At 38.2% G+C, this 19,585-nt stretch overlaps 1 protein-coding gene across 1 annotated transcript in view; it reads right to left on the bottom strand.

The window, feature by feature from the left end:
• Positions 1-19,585, bottom strand: part of SYNE2 (spectrin repeat containing nuclear envelope protein 2) — a 162,388-nt gene that overhangs the window by 102,180 nt on the left and 40,623 nt on the right. Inside the window, exons 19-37 of the mRNA XM_072337588.1 lie at positions 18,929-19,087; positions 18,526-18,699; positions 17,482-17,616; positions 17,168-17,323; positions 15,804-16,015; positions 15,472-15,547; positions 14,251-14,369; positions 13,535-13,658; positions 12,549-12,706; positions 12,015-12,162; positions 9,998-10,596; positions 8,973-9,152; positions 8,444-8,594; positions 6,117-6,275; positions 5,280-5,441; positions 2,977-3,078; positions 1,894-2,094; positions 1,073-1,238; positions 384-496 (exon numbers count right to left, since the gene is read on the bottom strand). Of these exons, the coding sequence (XP_072193689.1) occupies positions 384-496; positions 1,073-1,238; positions 1,894-2,094; positions 2,977-3,078; positions 5,280-5,441; positions 6,117-6,275; positions 8,444-8,594; positions 8,973-9,152; positions 9,998-10,596; positions 12,015-12,162; positions 12,549-12,706; positions 13,535-13,658; positions 14,251-14,369; positions 15,472-15,547; positions 15,804-16,015; positions 17,168-17,323; positions 17,482-17,616; positions 18,526-18,699; positions 18,929-19,087 (3,294 nt within the window). The remainder of the gene's footprint in view (positions 1-383; positions 497-1,072; positions 1,239-1,893; positions 2,095-2,976; positions 3,079-5,279; positions 5,442-6,116; positions 6,276-8,443; positions 8,595-8,972; positions 9,153-9,997; positions 10,597-12,014; positions 12,163-12,548; positions 12,707-13,534; positions 13,659-14,250; positions 14,370-15,471; positions 15,548-15,803; positions 16,016-17,167; positions 17,324-17,481; positions 17,617-18,525; positions 18,700-18,928; positions 19,088-19,585) is intronic.

Below are 19,585 nucleotides of genomic sequence, written 5' to 3'. Positions count from 1 at the left end.
ACCTCTAAGATCATCTACTTAAACTGCCAGCCAATCCCTTACCAAGCCCACTAAGCCATGTCCCTGTCATATCCCGTGACACATCTGACTTTCTGCATCTTCGCACACTGAACTATGCAATTAGAGTCCACTGACTTACATTAAGTACTGTCCTGCCTCTTTCATGAGCAACTCTGAGCTGAATTTGAATGGTATTATTCCATTTTAACACAGATTTACTTTCCACTTATTGTCCTAATACTTTATGTTACACAAAATGCTCTTTGGGCCTCAAGTTACAAATCACAGTATGCGAATTCACTCCCCAGAATAATCTCCTGTAAAAGAAAGTAAAAGTTCAAGGTGAACCAGCAATAGAAATTAAGTACATTTTAATACTTCACCTTTAGTCTCTGAAGTCTTTCTTCCAGCATCTGTTTTGTTTCTGAGGGGTCAAAGCAGTCCTTCAAAGACAGCTGAGTGCTGCTGAACCAATCATTAAAATTCTTGCACTGACCTGAAAAAAGACACGCCAATTTTCTTCATTAAATGTACTCTGAAAAAAGAAATAATCCCTATTTAACATGAACATTTCAAGGCAATTCATAATTGCATTTATCAGTGCTGCTGTCAGAGGCTATTTTCCCACGACAATGTGAAAGAAAATGCTTTAATTAATGCTTCTTTTTACTCAACATTTATTGACAATAAACACAGCCACTGGGAAAGGACAGTCCACCAGTCATAGCAGTTTTAGTAAACAAGACCTGGAATAGCATCTTATGAATTGTTCTCCTTTCTACACAAATATTACTCATCTGACAACGCGATTACTGCTGTATCTAAATAAAAAATAATTGGAAAGAGTAAATATGTTTTATTTTTATATGTTATTTTTAATGCAATGTTTTGACATTTGTTCCTGAATTCTGTTGGAAACCAAAGCCATTTTTATCTGAATCTTCAGCTTGTTATTTTGGCAATAAATTTGTTTCTGACAATGAATCAAAATCAATTAATTTTGCAACAAAACTGATTCAGAAGGAACCTGCAAACTGAGAAAGCTACCTAAATGTGCCATGTGTTCACTTACGATTCAAAACACCCATAAAGTGGTCCTGAAAGACGTGCTTTTTCTTATTGAACAAATCGGTGACACATTTAAGCTGCTTATTTAATTCATCCACATCGGGGCAATCCGTCTCTTCTTGGAGTAACGTCACGTGATGTTTTTGTTGCAGAATTTTCTGATGTATCTCCTAACGTTAAAAGAAGAGCAGAAGTTTACTGCACAGCTGCCTTGCTACCAGTCACAGACTTTTACAAAGGGGTTTATTCCCGCCTGTACGTCAATGTACATTGACAGTAAGAAAGCATTCAGTAGATAGAAATAAGCACTGAACTTGTCGTGTGCATATATAATCACAATGTGGTGTATATTTTTCATCACACAGATATGTGAGATAATACAGTATGTTCCAGAGCATGTAATACCTGGAACCAATAATGCCTTAGCTGCCACATGCTCTATTCTGTTCCTCAGTGTTTTAGGTGGTCTGTAAAGTCCCTGCAGATAGAAAGATGCCTTCAGGACAGATGGGAGAATTAATTTAAACCCAGCAACCCAGTACTGCCACGTCTGCTTCAACATATCTTGAGTAGTACAACGCTGGAATTTTTACCACTAACCTTTTTCAGTAGCTGCAAGGGTTAACTAACTACATTTGATAACAACCAGTGAAAATTGGTTTTTCTTTCATGTTTCCAGCATCTTTAGGAAGTATTCAAGTGAAGTTCTTCTCTTGGGTTACTCTATCAACTTAACATGGGTGCAGGAGGAAAACTTAAGAAGATGTACCCAGGAGAGAAACAATTAACAAAATTGTAAAAGATGCTTAACTGGTGACACATTACCTCTAATTTAGTAAAGATCTCTAAGGTGTCAGAAGGAGATAAAGCTTTTAAAAGCGATTCAGTCATCCCAATCTGCGTCTTGGCCAGATCAAGGTCTCCTTTTAGCTCTGCTGTATTCACGCTGAGTTCACTGGTACGCCGCTTCGTTGTCAAAAGGTCTTTTATTAACTCCATTTTTTGCACAATAGATGATCTGATAACCTTAACATTGGAAATTAAAAAAGAAAAGTGTAAGAAATTATAGTAGATTGATTTCCTATCATGCTGCAGAACTGCACAATAGATATAGAAAGCAATTACATGAGCTGCAGAGTCCAGACACTTCAACTACAGTTTCTTCCCTCCCACCCCAGAAATTGAACAATAATGCTATTTAAGCCTTCCTCTGAGGAGGAATGATTTCTGTTTATTTTCATTAGTGATGCATTTACTTTGCCACCAAATTTATTTGTTGGTGTACTCTAGCGCTGACTCAATTTTACTCAATGGAACTCCTCTGACTTCACTGTCTGTTGAGGACAAATGCACAAATAGCCAAATAAGGAACTGGTAAAGGATCAAGGAAGGCTCATGTGGTCTCAAACAGTGGAGAAAGACTCATTCTTTGATGTGTGATGTTAACATAAAAAGATGAATATTTCCTTGTGATATCCCAAAGGAAAAACTAACATAATAAACACCCCTTACTAAATACCTACACACTACAGAGCTACATTAAGCCACACACATGTAAAGGTACATTTTAAAACTGACTGTCTGTCTTTGTGCCATGTTGTCTGCCAATAGCAAAAGAGTACATGTTGGCATTTTTAGGCAGGACTGCAGAACAGTTGGACCAGGTCTGAGCCCATAAAAGGCACGTGACACAGAGAGGCTTCTGTGTTTACAATGGTAATTTTGGTTCTTGTCAGCGTCAGCTTGAGAGAAAGACAACAAATGAAGTCTTAGTGCTAACAGCCAACAAAACACCCACAATTATCTTTGGGCGAGTCAAAACAAGAAATTGCTGTGGCAAAAGTGATGCTAGAAGCAGGTCTTATAGTCATGAATACCTTAACATCAGCTGAAAAATCATCTTCCTACCTGGAGCTCCAGTGGAGGTTCATTACTATTCAGAAGTTCTTCTATCTCAGCCACTGTGTTGTCAAATTTCTGCAGTTTCTGCTCCTGGACACATATGCATGCCTAATGGTGGGAAAAAAAACACAGACTTCTATAACTTTCTTTCTCTCAAAGTTAATTTTCACGTTTCTGTTAGAAAAATATATTTCTCATTTTCTGACTCTTTGTTTCAGCATATACGGCTCCCACTGGTCCAACAGCTGCTAACTTCAAGATTTTCATTGTAGAAATTTAGGCTGACAATTGTTGGTTCTGGGATCAGAAACATTCGGGTTTCTCAGGCAAAAGTAGCTGTCAATGCAAATCCAGCACAAATTTAACAGTCTTAACTATTTTACTTCTATATTAACCAAGAAAAGATGCAGGTAAATAATCCTTGTGGGTTTTGTTTGTTTGTCCTAAGCATTTCTTAATGCTTTTCTTAACACTTACAAAAAGGGTAAAACATCTTGAAGTAGTTTCAGATATCATAGACTTAGGTCAAGAATTGGTCACCTGACTACGCATTTTGGTCAGATGAGATAAAATAAAACATATCCTGTTTATGCTTTTTTAATATAAATCTCCTGATAGACAAAAAGACCTTGACTTGTTGGAATGGATTCTGGAACCACCTAATAATGTGGAAGTAAAATATCAGCTTCAACTTATGAAACACTGCATGCCAAAAGTAATCACACTGCGTCTGATTCCAGGATTCCAAATTCCCTCAGGACAAAATATTCACTTGCAATCTCTACACAAGGAATCCTCAAGACCCATCCAGTCCCTGCAGCCCTTAGAAGCACTTCCATTTCCATTGTGCTTACAGGGGAAAGGACTTCTTTGATATTACACATACCGAAACTATCTTTAAATATACAGCTGAAAAATTAATTACTCAGTATCTTTGGGATACACGAACCTGTGCTCTGCTGAGTGGTCACAAAGGACCCTGGGTTTCAACCCTGTGTACCACTGCAGCACTGGGCTTGTAATTCAAATATATTTCAGAATATATATATTTAAATATATAAATATATATAAATGAACCTGGCTCCCCCTGGAAACTTTGAAATTTACAAAACTTCAAATGCACTGAATGTGCTATTCCACTCATACAGCAGTTCATGGCAAAGAGAATTTCTCCCCCCATTCCCCTTTCCCTCCCTTTCTTTTGAGAATTAAAATTGAGTAACCTCAGCCACCTCCAATACAGAAAGGCCTGCCGAGGAAATGGTCACATCACTGTGGGCTTCAACAGTTTCCAGGTAACAAAATAGCTTTTAAGATGTAGCTGCCAGTTGGTGTATTTTTAGCGTAGCCCTCAGGGACCTGAACAGCCCCAGGTTAACTCTAACAACACAGCGGTAAAAACAACAACAACAACAGAACATCCACCTGTGCACAGCATGCATACCACTGTTTCACTGGGAAGATCCACATAACAAGAACACTTTGGCTTTTAATTGCTCTGCAAATTAAAACAAATGAGCAGCACTAAGAAGTGCACTGCAGGTAAGCACAATGAACAACAGGGCATTTCTTGCATATAAACACTGAGGAAGAGCTTCCTGCATATTTTCAAACTAGAAACAATGGGACTTAGCTATGTTTTAACCCCACTCAAGCAGGAAATTACTCCTGTATAGTAGAGAATGGCTGTAACTACAACAGAGCAGCACAATTGGTCCATTATGACTGTAAGATCAGAAGTTAAAATGCTTATCCCCTATATATGAGGCTCTTCAATGACACAGAGCTGGTACATGTGTTTCTACATTCAACTGCACCCCTATGCCTAGAGCTAATGCTAGAACCTGCATGAAAGGGGCATGAGTGGGCCTTGCCCAGGCTCCACTGATGTCTGCCTGCCCACGGAGATTCCTAGCAACCTCACACACTCTTTTCTCTTTTCTCTAGCTACAAGACAGTTTGTGCACCACTGTACTTAAACCATACATTTCCAGACTTGACTGGATGTTTACACAGTACAAAGGGATGCGGGGACTTCTGTAGTCTAATAAAGCATTTATACTGCTGCATTAATTCCAATGATTTAGCATACCCACAAAGCTAGCATACACATACACACATACATATTAGTTTCCAAGACCCCCTACATTTTATGCAGTATCTTCAGTAAAGCTGTCCAGGCCAATAAAATTGCTAACATCAGGACTTCCAATGCTTTTGCAGAGCACATATCCCTTTGAGATCTGCATATTTCTAATCAGAAGTCCACATCACTACAATATGAGTTTAAAGAATTTCATTCAAATTACCTTCAGCTGTGTAAGGTCCTCATCGGTCAGACAACGGCCCTCTGTGTCCTTAAGTTCTGCATTTGCCCATGCATCGATTGTGCCAGATAAACCAAGAAGTTTGTCCCACAAAGCCTGAGCTCTTCCCAAATTATCACAGTAGTTCTCAGTTTTTTCATTGATCTACCAGGAGATTTATACATGGGAAACACACACAGATACACAAAACATTTAGTTATATTCTAGAAACAAAGGCAGCGTAACGAAATCGGAGCAAAATAAAACCACCCACATAAACAATATGTGCAGCAAGGGAAAAAAATCTCATGTGTCTTCACAGCAAACCAGTCATGGAGAAGATATTTAAATCCCTGCTACACATGTCGCTAAATACACCAATCAAAACGGCAGCTTGCCAGTTTTAAGGCAGGTTTAGGAAGGAGCCCTGCTCATTAATGTTTATCTACTCTCAGTAAATACCATCTAATCTCAGTATTGATGCACTGCTTAGACTGACTATGGCAAACATTTCTCCCCAGCAGCATCAACACTGTAATTCTCCTGACTGACTCCAAAGACTGAATGCACTGAAGTTGTTAAGGAAGCTTACAGATTCATGCTGAAAGCACAAACATTGCCTTTCTTCACTTCCTACAGTCATTTAACATTAAAATTGCCCATGATATAAACTATCAAAAGCATTACACCAATGTACTCTGTAAACCTTGCTCTGGATTTCTCTCTTAAGAATCTTTGCCATATTGCACTTAATTTATTCCAAATATTACACATGAGTCAGAATCAATTACTTTAATGCACGGCGGATAAGACCACCCCGATAATTTACTTTTTACATACATCCAGCCATCTGTCCACAATAATGTTAGCCTCATTCTCAAACGGAGGCTCCTCAAAGCTCCTCATTTTATTGAGCTGGAATTGAAGGTTTTTGCAGATCTGATTTATTTTGTCTACATCTTCAGCGTGATCATTAAATTCCTCTTTTGCCTCTTCAATCTGTGAAAGAGACCAAGTGGATATTTGTAAGCACGTTTGCTTAAAACAGTTTATTCAGCAAAACATTTTAAGGGATGTGTTGTTACTTTCAGTTCAGAGAAATAACAGCATTACAAGAAATAACCTATTTTACAGAATATGATGAGACTAGCAATGTATTCTCTGCCACTGTATCCCTGCCATGCTGATAAGAACATCTTCCTCTTCATTCTCTCACTGCTGGCAGAACAGCTGAGTGAGAGCGATGGATAGCATACTTCTTACTACAAGACCTAAAAGCACAGCTTGATCTATAAGTAACAATCACAAGATCCAAGGGGACTGTATATCCAAACACGGCATCTCAGTAACAGAAATAAACAACATACCATGTAATAATTGTCTCACATCCTCATTACCCGGCACTGATCCCCACGTTTTGAACTACTTTTACAAAAGCTTACATTCCACTTCATAACTGTCAAATATGCCACTGCTAGAAGTAAAACAGTCCTTTTTATACTATTTTCTACTTAAACATGAGACTGCCTCTTTGTGCTTGGTTGCAACATCAGTGTTTACAAACAACATGGAAACCTACTGCAAATGAAACACTGACCTCTAGCGTTAGGCTATTAAAAACTAATTCGCAGAGATGACCAGCATCTTATTGGACAGACCCTGCCAACCAGACATAAGGGGATGGATGGCAGAGCAGCACAGCAAGGCAGATGATCTTCTCTGTTACCATTACACTTAATTACAAATAAGCGACGAATACTCAAGGACGTCTGAACTGGGCAGCTGCTCTTGTAAATTTGCATTCTGAGAGTAGCAGCCGCAAAACAGGCAGAGTCGTACGGGCTGTAATCAAAGGGTCTCCAAAAGGTTAGAGGCTGGGCATGCAAGCAAGGTCTCCTGCAGTGGAAGGTCAAGCAACATGAGGTGCAAGAGGTCCTGTTAGTGAAATCAAGAATAGATCCTGCTTGAACTGAAGAGCAGATGATGCACACAGGCACCCACCATGAGGAAAGGAAATGTTTATGTTTAAATTGAATCATCCCTGGCTGAGAGCAAATGTTCCTGAACTATGGTTGGTGTCTCATCAGAAAGACTAAAAATAGCATCTAAACAGCCTGTTATGTAACTCAGCCAGGAAAGGTGAAACATGTTCACCAAAACAGTCACAATGGAAATGCTGCTGTTCCACAGTCCATTAGCTATGGATACGTAGGCCCAGTACTTGCATCCATTTACATAAAAATAATGTAGCTACAAGTCAAGCTTTTGTCTGAACCACAACGCAGTTTGGTCAGCAAAGTCAGTATGACATCAGAGATTAATGTTGAAATCATAGCTCAATAAAATACTGAATTGTCAGGCCAGTCCTGGCACCCAGAAGTCTGCATCACTGTGCAGTTTCATGTTGGCAACCCCAAGCAGGCTCTGAGCAAGGTGGTAATGATGTACAGCAAGGAACACAAGTTCCAGCCTGGGAAGCAGAATAGATCTGTCATGTTCCAGTCCTTCAGTGGATGTGTCATGCTGACACAGCCTTACAGCTCCTGTTCTTCAGCTTCTTTCTCAGGGTTAGGTGAAAATCTCCACATAGCACTGCGCAGTGCAGACAAACCCTGCAGCCCTGTCTATGACCCGAGCAGGGAGAGGATGCAGATCTACATTCTCAGTTACACATTACAACAACAGCAGATAAGCAAGCAGTCCTCACAGAGTTCCATTAGATATTATTTTTGCTGGAGGTGTTTACAATGCTTTAAACCATCCCTTTAGCAGATTTTGTTGCTTTTGTATATTTGCAAACTACCTACTAGAAGGTTTTTAACTTGAGAGAAAATACAGGTGAAATACATCCTGCTGATTTTAGAATGTTTTTTTTCTTTTGGCAGAACAAGATTTCATCTTGTTTTGCTATTGGATCGAAACAGTTTTTTTCCACTTTTGATCAAAATCCCCCTTTAATAAGAACGTGATTTACTAAGTAAAGATGGTCATCAATCTAACACGAGAGTACAGTCCTTAAAAGTACTTTGGAAGCCAAAGCGAAAGCGAGGACTTGATGTTTACCCTGAAGTCCAGGTGTACAACCTTACACACAGCAACACTCCCACACTCCCAGGAAAGGTACTTTATTTATTTATATAACTTTTCATTAAGTTCCTTTCACTCACCTTTGTTATCAGTCTGTTCAAATTGTCCTTCCCCATGTACGAATTTTGCTGTGAAAGCACAATCTCCTGTTTCTGGATGATGCTGGTTAGACTACTTTTGCAGCTTTGATACTGCTTCAGGAGCTCCAGAGCCCTCACACACTGCTCCTGGCTATTGAAAAAAAGAGATTAACTATTTATTGGCTATGCATAAAGGAGCAGCCTAAGCCTCTTCTTCCAAACCTGCTTCTTTCTCCTACATATATATTGGGAGCCCAGACTCTCTTACGCTTATCAAACTAAGTTTTGATAACAGTCATCTATCAGTATATACCAGTTACATGACAGGATTGTGATTTCTTAAAAATAAATAATATTAATGAGCTTTGGCTGCAAATTTACATGTACCATTCTTGGCATTATGACATTCCTACTGCATCAGAATTTCACTTACTTTGAAGCATGGTTTTAAGACTTTTTTGCTCATTCATTTCATTAGCAAACTTCTTGATTGTAAAATACTATTTAAAATAGTACAACTTTTCCTTACCATTCAGCAAGCAAGAGTTTCGTATCCTCCCATGATCTCTCTGTAGCTCTGCACTGCTCATTTGATTCTTCTGCCTTTTCCTCTTTCATCTGCAGGAGCTTATTAGCAATTTCTCGCACAGATTTCATTTCAACAGCAGAACAATCTAATTCCTTTTCCAATTCCATTAATGATTTTACCCTTTATTAGGAGAAAAAAAAAATAATATATGAAACACAGGTTTATATTAAAGCAAGTCTTGATTTCTTTTTTTTTTTTTATCTATGTAATTATCAAAGCTCCCTGGAATTTCACCCTGAGCTGAGCACTCTTGCTATATTAAATGACATCATAAAAAGTGTAATTTGATTTTCAGATCATGAAATTTGACAGTCTGCCAGATGAGTTACGCTGACCTAAGAGCCGTTTGAGTAAGCAATCCCAAATCCTTTAGGCCAATGAGTTCTGCATGAACACAGTGAATTATTTGGTATGAAAATGTGAAGTGCATTCCACTTATCTTTAAATAAAGTTATGGCATAGCGTGGGATTTCGCAACCATAAAGTCCTCTCCCTTTTTCCCCACGCTAAGACTGTAGTGAACTGTTTACTCATCCTCTGTAAGGCTGCAGAGAACTCCTCTGAAACCTGAGATACAGGCATCACATGAATGACTCACTCAAGGTATGGTAAAATAACGCTATTGCTCAGAGGTGCAGATCACATGTTGGTGCTCAGGAAGAAGAGCTGCCTCCCTGTTTGAGTTATCTTAGTGAAAACTACAATTGTAACAATCAGCCTCCTCCTGTTTCCCAGTCATCAATAGTACTTCAAAGAACTATACATGGTGTTAAAAACAAAATAAATGGATAAAGCTTCCCCCTTTTAGGTTGTAAAGCAGAGAATAAGCCACAACTCACAATCTCTCAGTGCTATGAAGAAGCTTTAAGACACAGTCAGGTTTCAGTGTTCTACTGCAACGAGTCCATAGAACCTCTGAGTTCATTAAAATTACTTAATTACAAGAGCTTTGAAAAACAATTCACCTTTGTTGAATAGCTGGAACTGTTGGATCCTTCAGACCTATTTTGTTAATTCTATCACGTAGATCCTGAATGTTTTTAAGGAGTTCCTCATTTCTGGTGGAAAAAACCTTGTATAAATCACTTCCTTCCATAAGCATCTGCTCACTTGAGTGATCACCAGACACTTTTAGCTCTTCAGATAAAGTCTGAACAAGCTTTTCACAGCTAGTATTTCTCCCACAATCAGCATCTTCCAAGCAGATATCAACTGCTTTCAAGCGTTCATCCAAACACTGGGCCTCTTTTGCCATATGAGAAAGTTCTTGTGCAGCCTCTGTCCATGTTTTTCCTTGTATTTCAGGTTGGCCTACAGGATCTGTGAGATGGTTGACAGAAGACTTAATTTTCCTCAATGAGGCCATAAAAGCTTCCAGATCTTTAAGGACTGTCTCTCGGATTTGCATTTTATGGCTCATTTCTTCAAGCTGGTTTTGATAATAAAACATAATTTTACTTGCAGCTTGCAGATCTATTGGATTAAATTCATCTCTTGCTGAGCTATCCAGGTGTTCCAATTGTTTGCACACTTCAATCTGATTTAATATGGATCTCTGTAGCTCCTGAAATAGAGAAAGACACCAACAGGGTTAGTAAGCGAAAGAATGTCTGTATCCTGTATTTGAGCTGAACTAATGAAAAACAAATTCTACTGATCCAAGTAGCATATATGTATAAATATTGTTAAAAGTGTGAAGGAGAACAGCTTTTGGATTCTGGTGTTTGGAATTTCCATTACAATTTGTTACTGTGGAAGATCTAGTTATTGAAATATTATCAAATGCAACTGATTTGGTAAATCTGCATCGCTGTGCCTATATGTTCAGTTCACCATTTGCTAAGAGATATTATCATGTTAGAAATATAAACTTAAGTCTGTATAAGGCAATCTGAAGTCATTAATGCAGAACAGCAATACAGTAGGTATGCTAAATAAAGTGGTTAAGAAAGAAAAACTGTTTTTTCCCCTACTCTGGAACTTGTTGAAGGATTTGTTAAAAGAGAAAAATCAAATGGTATTCCACAGACAGAGAATTTATTCAGCATTATGAAAAAACCCCAATTGCCCTGCCGGCAGCCAGACAAATAGGAGAGAAAGCTGATGAGAGTCCTGGGACTTGGGAATACAGGCAAGCACACAGATTACTGTTATTTCTGATACCTTTTATGTTTTTATTTTACTGCGTTTTCAGAGGAGATTCACACACACCTAAAAATCTCCTTGTGAAGCCTGCTCATTACCTAGTTAAAGGATTATGTAGCCCTCAGATGAACAGCCGTACATCAGTGTTGTGAAACCCCAGAAGTGCAAAGCTAGGAAAAAATGCAGGTCCCTACCAACCAGAAGGAGTCATCTCAAACACAGAGTGCACATGAACTCTGCCCCAGAGCCTGAGAGACTGAAACTCTACTCAGCTTGAGAGCCAAGGGCAGACAAATGCAAACTTTCAGTACTGTGTAGCAGCCTATGTGCTCAGCAGGGACAACATACCAGGAACAAAACAACATCCACCACACCTAGCAGACAGAGCAGAGTCTAGGAACAAGATACTGAAAGCAGCTAAAAAGTCCAACCCTGCAGCACAATCAGATCCCTCAGCAGGTGTGATCAAGGCAGCTTAGTTTAGCTTATTAATTAACACCACATTACTTATATCACTCCACAGACTGACATAGCCAAGTGGGGACAGAGTAAAACTGTAGCAAAGGAGAGTCCTGACCAAATATTAAATATTCATTGCTATGCCTTTTACAGAAGAGCCTATCAAGGGTGCCTGTCTGGCTCTACTGAGGAACAACAGCATTTGAAGCAAATGGATTAAAATGTGTTTAGACACAAATCAGATCTGAAGTTTTGGGAAGTAAAGTGAATGGTGCAAAAGTCCTAAGGGAGAAACCCTATGCAGTCTTCTAGTTCCTAGAGATATTAAGAATTGTCCTGGTTGGGATGCTGTCTCTGCATATCGGCATTTTCCCTTACCTTTAGCTCTCTGTAGGCAAGATCACTGTTCATCAGATTAAACTGCTGGATGCCTTTTTTGTTCAGCCGCTGATCTAGTTCATGTAGAAGAATGGACTCATTTTCTATTGGTAAAACAATTTCCAAGGCAGTCCTTAAAGAATTAGTTCTATAAGAAAATAAAGAAACACAAATTGGGAAAGTAGCAAGAAAAGACACCTGACATGGCATGAAACGCCACAAAGATATTGTAGTTGACTGTCTGATGGATCTAATTCTCTTTTTCTCCCAGAGATCAAACAAGTTTTTCTATTGATAAATATAAGAAGCAGCATGAACCACAGCTCATTTAACCAGTTATACTCTGAGTTGCCTGAAGAGATTCACACTATCTGCCGTGTATAATTAAAGAAAACCTAAGTCTTTTGCAGTTAAAACAAAAGGCAGCTAAAAATGCATGAACACTTTCTATAACACACGCTATTCACCTCAAAATACACATTTTACTTACTATGAACAATTCCTTTGCTAATATCATGAAACGTTGTTTTATACCTGGTACTTATAATATCCTGAAGTTCTGTCCATTCTCCTTCTAGTTTGCTTCTTGTCTCAGAAATAGCAGCCTGCTCCACTTCATCCACGAGGTTTTCTAACACAGATGAGATGTTTCCCAATTGTGTCCAACCAGAATTGATATCATTCTCTACCATCTAAAAGACATGCAGAGTTCATTGATTTAACATGATTCTGTACAACAGACTGGCCAGTTCATTAAATGACAACCACAAGAGCTTCTATGGAAAAAGCTGAATATGTCATCTTTAGTTAAGGGTTTCTTTTTCAAAGACCCAATTTTCAGCTGCATGTGAATCTCTGTCAGCTTTTTAGAATGAAATTTTCTGTGCTAGAAATATCTGATAAGTCTGCTTCTGCCATTTTTACACAAGAATGAATAGAAAATATCTCATTTTAACTGATTGTGAAAGAACAAAATTCAAACTTAGATCTGAGGCAGGTTCTAACACACTAGATAGCTTCTGGCCTCATTCCAGTGGAAGAGATGAAAAATTACAATAATAAAATCTCTAACACCAATTATGTGCCTTGTAACATCACCCTAAGTTTCTCACAAATATACTTAAGTCCTAAGTCCTAGAGGAGTTTCATGCTGCACATCCACCACTGACATTTGATGGTTCACCTTTGAAACTCCTCCAGTCTGGCCATGGTCCATCACTTATTATTACTGCTATCTATCTATCTGTTTTCCATAGTTATTTTTTTCCATTAGATCTTGCAAATTACAAACAGTCACCAATTTCTACTTTTAACAGTAGTGGCAAAACTGCTGTGCTAAATAGGAATTTGGTTGTGCTCAACGTTAAACCCTCAATTTCTCTCTGTTTTCAATGAACCTGCTTGTAAGGATGCTCTGTATCCCTTGACAGCATACACAATTCATAGAAGGTAAGGGCTCTACATGAGAAAATAACAATTAAGGCATCAAGTATTCTTTTAAAAGATGAAGACTGACTTACCTGTAATTCAAGCAATTTATTTTGAAGGCATGAAGTGCCCTTTATTTCATCAGTAAAGCCAGATGCCACTTTATCTCTGCTTACTTGCAGAAGTTCCTCTAGGTTCCTTCTTTGTGTGTTATAGCTAAAGAAAGATACAATACTGTCAGTGTGACTATTACTTCTGATTTAATGAACATAGCAGAAATTGGGTGTTGCCAACCAAGAATGCCATATAAAATAAGCACAGTTTGTTGCAAATGCATATTTTTACCTAAGTTGCAAATGAATGGGCATAAATGACAAGTATATACAGTGGCTGAGACATTGTTCACATGGATAATTTTTGTGTTCACATGCCTTCTGGCATCCTTTAAATTCAGTTTTATAAATGCAAAAACGTGAAGTATTTTAAAAACTTATCACTTTTCTTTAATGTTGTGGTATTTGGTGCTATTGGTAAAGTGGATACAGATTTCTCTGTTCCAAGAAAAGTGCAGAAGAAAAACTGTAATAGCTTAAAGTGTTCTTTCTGTAATACACTGATATTTGTGTTATTTAGCTACTACAGCACTTCCTTATCAAATGCAAAGAAATACTAAGTAAGCAGAAGTAGAGCAATAACAGAGCTCTTCATATCAAAAGTGCACCCAACGCTTCATAAAGTCTATTGACTTATGAATGTCCAGCATTGTATCATCTCTTACTATACGTGCATTTTAACTTATAAATATTACCCCTCTAATAAAGCTGGTGTGGGCAGATCACTGTCTTCCTCAAACATCTTCTCACAGCTTTCTCCATTGTGATGTTTCATATCTGCTTCCAAAACCGTATCTTCAGAGGGTCTTGATGTCTAAGTCAAAAAAACAAAAGAGATAACAATGACTTTGCAGATGTCTGTGATCTCCTGAAAGAAGGAATGCTTCGTGTGTGCCAAAGGAGATGAGAGATACCACTCACAAACACAAGATGTGCTTTATCTCAACAATGAGCCAAAAGAGCAGAGTTTAGAAGACTTGCAGCCAGATCACACATTCCTTCCACACTTGTGCTGGGCCTCTGCACATGCAGCCACCCCACCACAACTCTGGCAATCACAAGCCATTTGTGTGAATTTCTGATGCAGAAAGCAAAAGGAACTGCCTTCTGCACCCTTTTATTTTTTAGGCTGCTTATACCAGATCATTGTGCACATCTCCTGCTCTTGATATATATATACTCTCCTGAGTTTAATGCCAGTTGACATCAGTAATTCATAATTCAGTTCACATCATAATTCAAGCATCTATGATGGAGCAGAATTTATCACTGTTATCAGGGACAATATGAGTAGTTTTGCAAGAGATCTCCCTTGATAACAGCCGAACTTCCTCTGTATCTGCCAACTTAATGTAAATGCAATGGATCCCTTCCAACAGACAGTCTGGATGCTGTCTGATGAGCTGTCTACAGCCTCACTGCCATCAATGCTTATCCTAAATGAGACATCTTCTGTGACATCCACATCATAATCAGTACTGTCTTCTCTCTGAATTTTTTTCTAAGAAATTACATGGGTTCTGTTTTCCCCCCTATTTTTCTAAAGAAAATGCCTCCAACTCTTCACTAATTTTCCTCTCTGTGTCCTTAGAAATTTAATGTGCCACTGTATGGGATTTACAGTTCAACACAGCTTCACATATGGCTCTTTCAGCTGAAAAGCACTCTTTAGCAAAATATAATAATGCAAGACTGGAGATTCACACATTTTCAGGATGCTTAGGGCTGTTCCCTGCATGTTACTTTTGAACATTTACTCTTTCTAGGTTCCCAAGTAAAACAGGCTTTTGTTCTGTGACAACAGTCCTGAAATCTGCCATAATAAGAATAGTAACAGAAGTAATCAGCTTTTCTTTTTGCCAGTGATCTCCTCTAGACTGAACACTGTCTCTTAACAGTAAGTATTGACTTCTTACCTCCCGTACTGAAAGGATATCAATTTGTTGAATAGAACTGGACTTTTCTCCATTCTCAGAAGCAACAATGGAGCCCCTGTGGTTTAAAAGAAATTACAGCTTAAGAATAAAATATGAAACACAAAGGGAAAAAACAAATCCAGGCTTACGATTAAAATTTTACAGTGCAGCTGTGCGGAAGGTAATCAAACACTGCTAGATTATGAAATTTAATATTAAACATATAAAAAGTGAAGTTGCCCGTTCTTGGGAGTATGTTCATAATATCACAGCACCTGCACACACATCTGATTTTTACAAGGCTACAGCACATCATGCATTCAGTCACCCACTCTTTCTTGGAAGGCTGCCTTCTTCCAGCATGAGACAGCAGGGCCGTGTATGTATCTGCCACAGTTTGCTGAAGCTTTTCTAGCTTTTGTTCAGAGTCTGCAGTGAATGTCTGTAGGTCTGGGATGGTTTCTCTTGCTAGTTTTCCCAATATTTTAAGATCTCCTAGTGACTTGCTAAGTTCTTTCAGGCTGCCTTCATGCGAAAAAAAGGCCTAAACAAAGGAAAATAACACAATCTCACATTAAGCCATAAGAGTAGGCAACTCTAATCATTCTCATACATTTTTCTATTTCCATTGTTTTCTTGGATGAGTGGATTTAAAGTATAAGCTGTCAAATCATGAGAGAAACATTTATCTTCCTTGATATTTTTTCCAAGTAAAGCAGGGAAAGCAACTGTGAATTCTGGGAATGTGCTCCCCAGCTGCATTTCCAAGGCTGTATTCACACTTGATTTTGAAATTACTTCTGTACCTACAAGTTTAGCTACATCTGCTCCCAAGTCATCTGCACGCGGACACTTAAAATACTGACCACAGAAAAAAGTGAATTGGAAAATGTGTTTAAAATACACCTCACCACTCAATGATTTTATTTCTGAGGCTGATACATACAAATCTAACAAAAATTTGAGCAGAAGGAATGCACCTAAGAATGTTTCTTTTTCTTTTCTATTGGATATTTACTATTCGGTCCAAATAAACTCATGAAAAGCAAATATGAAAACTATGTTTATTTCAGCAAGGGCCAGAATTTCAACAGAGAGCATATCATTACCCTTCTAAGTGGTAAACCAGCCACGTCAATGCATATCAAAGAGGATGAACGAAAATGTTAGCAGCAATGAAGCACAACAACCATTGCCTATGGAATATGCAAGACTCACTACGCCTCCCACCCACAAATGAAAAATTCAAGTCTTCTATCTAACTCTGTTTAATTTATATGGTCCACAAAGACAAAGCGGGACTACAACACTGCAAGAAAATACTCTCACTTGAAGGCACCGATCTTATTCAACTGTAGTAAAACAACTGTAACAAATTAAGGACACAAAATCACTTCTCATTTTTACACTTTGCACAGATAAATCTGTTTTATGCTTCAAGATTGTCCTAAAATAAAAGAAAAAAAGGTAGCATCTATGCAAAAAGGAGGTAAGTAATAAAGAGGCTATTGTCTGCAGTCAGAAAGTCAGTGAAACAATTTGAAATAATTTTGGTGGCCTCTGTTCTCTATTTACATAAAACAAGGGTTCTGTTTCACAAACACAAGCTACTACATCCACTAATGGAAGCTGAAGCAGGAGGGACAATGCATTCAGAAAGAGAAACAAGTGAGCAGAAAAGTAAAGGGTCACGTACCTCATGTTCCTTGATGAGCCCTTTGGTTTTATTCATATTTAGGAGTTTCTTTTCTTTCCCTAATTGCTTATTGATTTTTTTTAAAGCTGTGTTAAATTTCTTTTTTTCCCTTTCTAACAGAAGCTGGACACAGGATATAATTTCCTTATGAACGGCCTGCAAAATTCAGAACACATTATCCCCGTGAGATGGAGAGACAGTATTACAAAGCAAATTAAAGTCTCAGAGCACAGTGTGACAAAAAAAAGCACATTTTCCAAGATGCAAATCATAATGAGAACAGACAGTGGAGTCTCCTTCCAATATTATCTCACCTCCCATCTTGTTCGAATATCTTCACTCTTTTCTTCTACTACCAGCTTTTCTTGATCAGATGAAATATTTTTCAGTTGTTCAACAGCTTTCAAAAAGCTGTCAAGAACTTTATTGTCCAGAGCATTAAAAGCTTCCTGCAAAACAAGGCAGCATTACAAAAGATAAACAGAACTGAATGTAGTTATCGATATAATAAAATGTAATCAGCAGCCTATAAGGGACATATATAAAGCACGTGTACACGGCAAGTGTGGGCTGGGATGGCCCTTGCATGACTGAAAACAAGGGCATTCTCCACTCCTGCATATTTGCAAATATGCTGCAGACACTATCAATATGTGTTTTATAGACAAAAGCAAATGTTGTTCCTTTCATAACCTTTCCTGGGGAAAATGTGGCACCAAAGAGAAAAGTCTAAAGCTCCTGAACTCTGCTCATTTCCAGGGAACACACCCAGCCATGTCCCATGTCTCCCATAAAGCATGTGAAAGGTCTGCACTGATGCAATGGGACCCTGTGAGCTCTGTGCAGCTGCCAGCATAGGGCTGTCCAGAACTCACTGTGCACTGTGAGGCAACACAGATATCGGGTGTTTCCATGTTTCAAACCTCACTAAGGATCCCTTTTAGAGATATAAATTTTGACACCTGACACTTTCTTTATCATTTAGCTACTGGAAAAAGAAGTGGAGATTAAGCATTTATAATCTCACTTTAATAAGTTGTCCAAAAATTCAGGCATATGATTCAAGATAGGAATCTCAATTATTAATCAGGAAACAAAATTGCGGTAGCTCAGAACAGGGATCTGAGAGTGATTGAATAATTTAAGACAGGGCAGTAAATAAACTGGAATTCAGATTCGTATTTCCTCATTCAAATTGTCTGCCTGTCAATATATGCTAACAAGTTTATACTTAGCAATAAATAAATTAATTAATTAAAAGCTACCCCAAAAAATTTCATATTTTTCTCAGCCTTTTAGACATTAAATGATGTTAAGAACTACTTCATTCATTCTGCTGGCTCAGAAAATGAACCTACCTCATATCTTGAAATGTGCACTTCGGGACTAAATTCTTGACTAACAAGTTGCACAGCCTTTGAAATGGAAGCCTCAATTTCCTTCTGACATTCTTCAAAATTGAGTAAAGCTTCTTTATGTGAGGGTTTCTTCTCGGATTTGGGCAGGATGCTGTTCATATCGCCCATAACAACCTTGAATGAAAGAGACTTTCATTAATGTGATTGCTTCATAACATCACTCAAGTTTTTCGAGTTGAGATACTGATCTTTGAAATGTTCTAATTTCTGTCCCTGGCAAGAGTCTAGGGCACTGATTCCAACAGTATAAACTCATTTTGTTTTACATGAATGAAAAGGAGTCTTCCTAACCACATAATGCTAAAAACTGTGGGTATAAAGTGCAATAGCAATAAAGGAGTACCTCTATTCTGTCTCTGGCTTCTTTAATTCGTGCTGGCAGCCCAGTGGCGTGACAGTGCTGTTGGGACACCTGACTTGAAGCATTCTTCATCAGAGATTGCAATATATCTTCTGCTGCCATAACTTGCTCTTGGCACGAGATTCCCCTTGCAGCCAAGCTCTGGTTGAATGAAAAGCATTAGAAGTCTGCACAGTATTTATGCCTTTGGTTTAAAGAAATCGAATGAAAAAGCCAGCATTAATTATGAACGGTCAAGAACAAAATCATATATCCCAATAACAGTCAGTGTATTTTGCTGCAAAATCTCTGTGTAGAGAGTCTGCTGCCATCCACAGGGGATTCTGTTTGCTGACACGTTCTTTCTGTCAGTGTGATATCATCAGTACTTTGTCTCAGACTCAATTAGAAGTAATTTTTTAAACATCGTCTCTCATCTGAAAAGCCTTCCAAAAGCACAAACCACACATTTGGATATGCATTACCTGATCATGAAGTCATCCAAAAGTAAGCGCATAATCAAGACTCAGACTTTCTAGTGGGACTGAGTGCTAAAAGGCAGGAAGCAGCTGAGTATTTTGCATGCAAAAAGTAGCGTGCCATATTTGAATATTTATCATGAAATGTCCATATTAGAATTGTTTTGATCTATGAATATTC

Source organism: Excalfactoria chinensis, chromosome 5, assembly GCF_039878825.1.
Source record: "Excalfactoria chinensis isolate bCotChi1 chromosome 5, bCotChi1.hap2, whole genome shotgun sequence".
Classification (NCBI taxonomy): domain Eukaryota; kingdom Metazoa; phylum Chordata; class Aves; order Galliformes; family Phasianidae; genus Excalfactoria; species Excalfactoria chinensis.
This window is presented reverse-complemented; position numbering and strand designations above follow the sequence as displayed.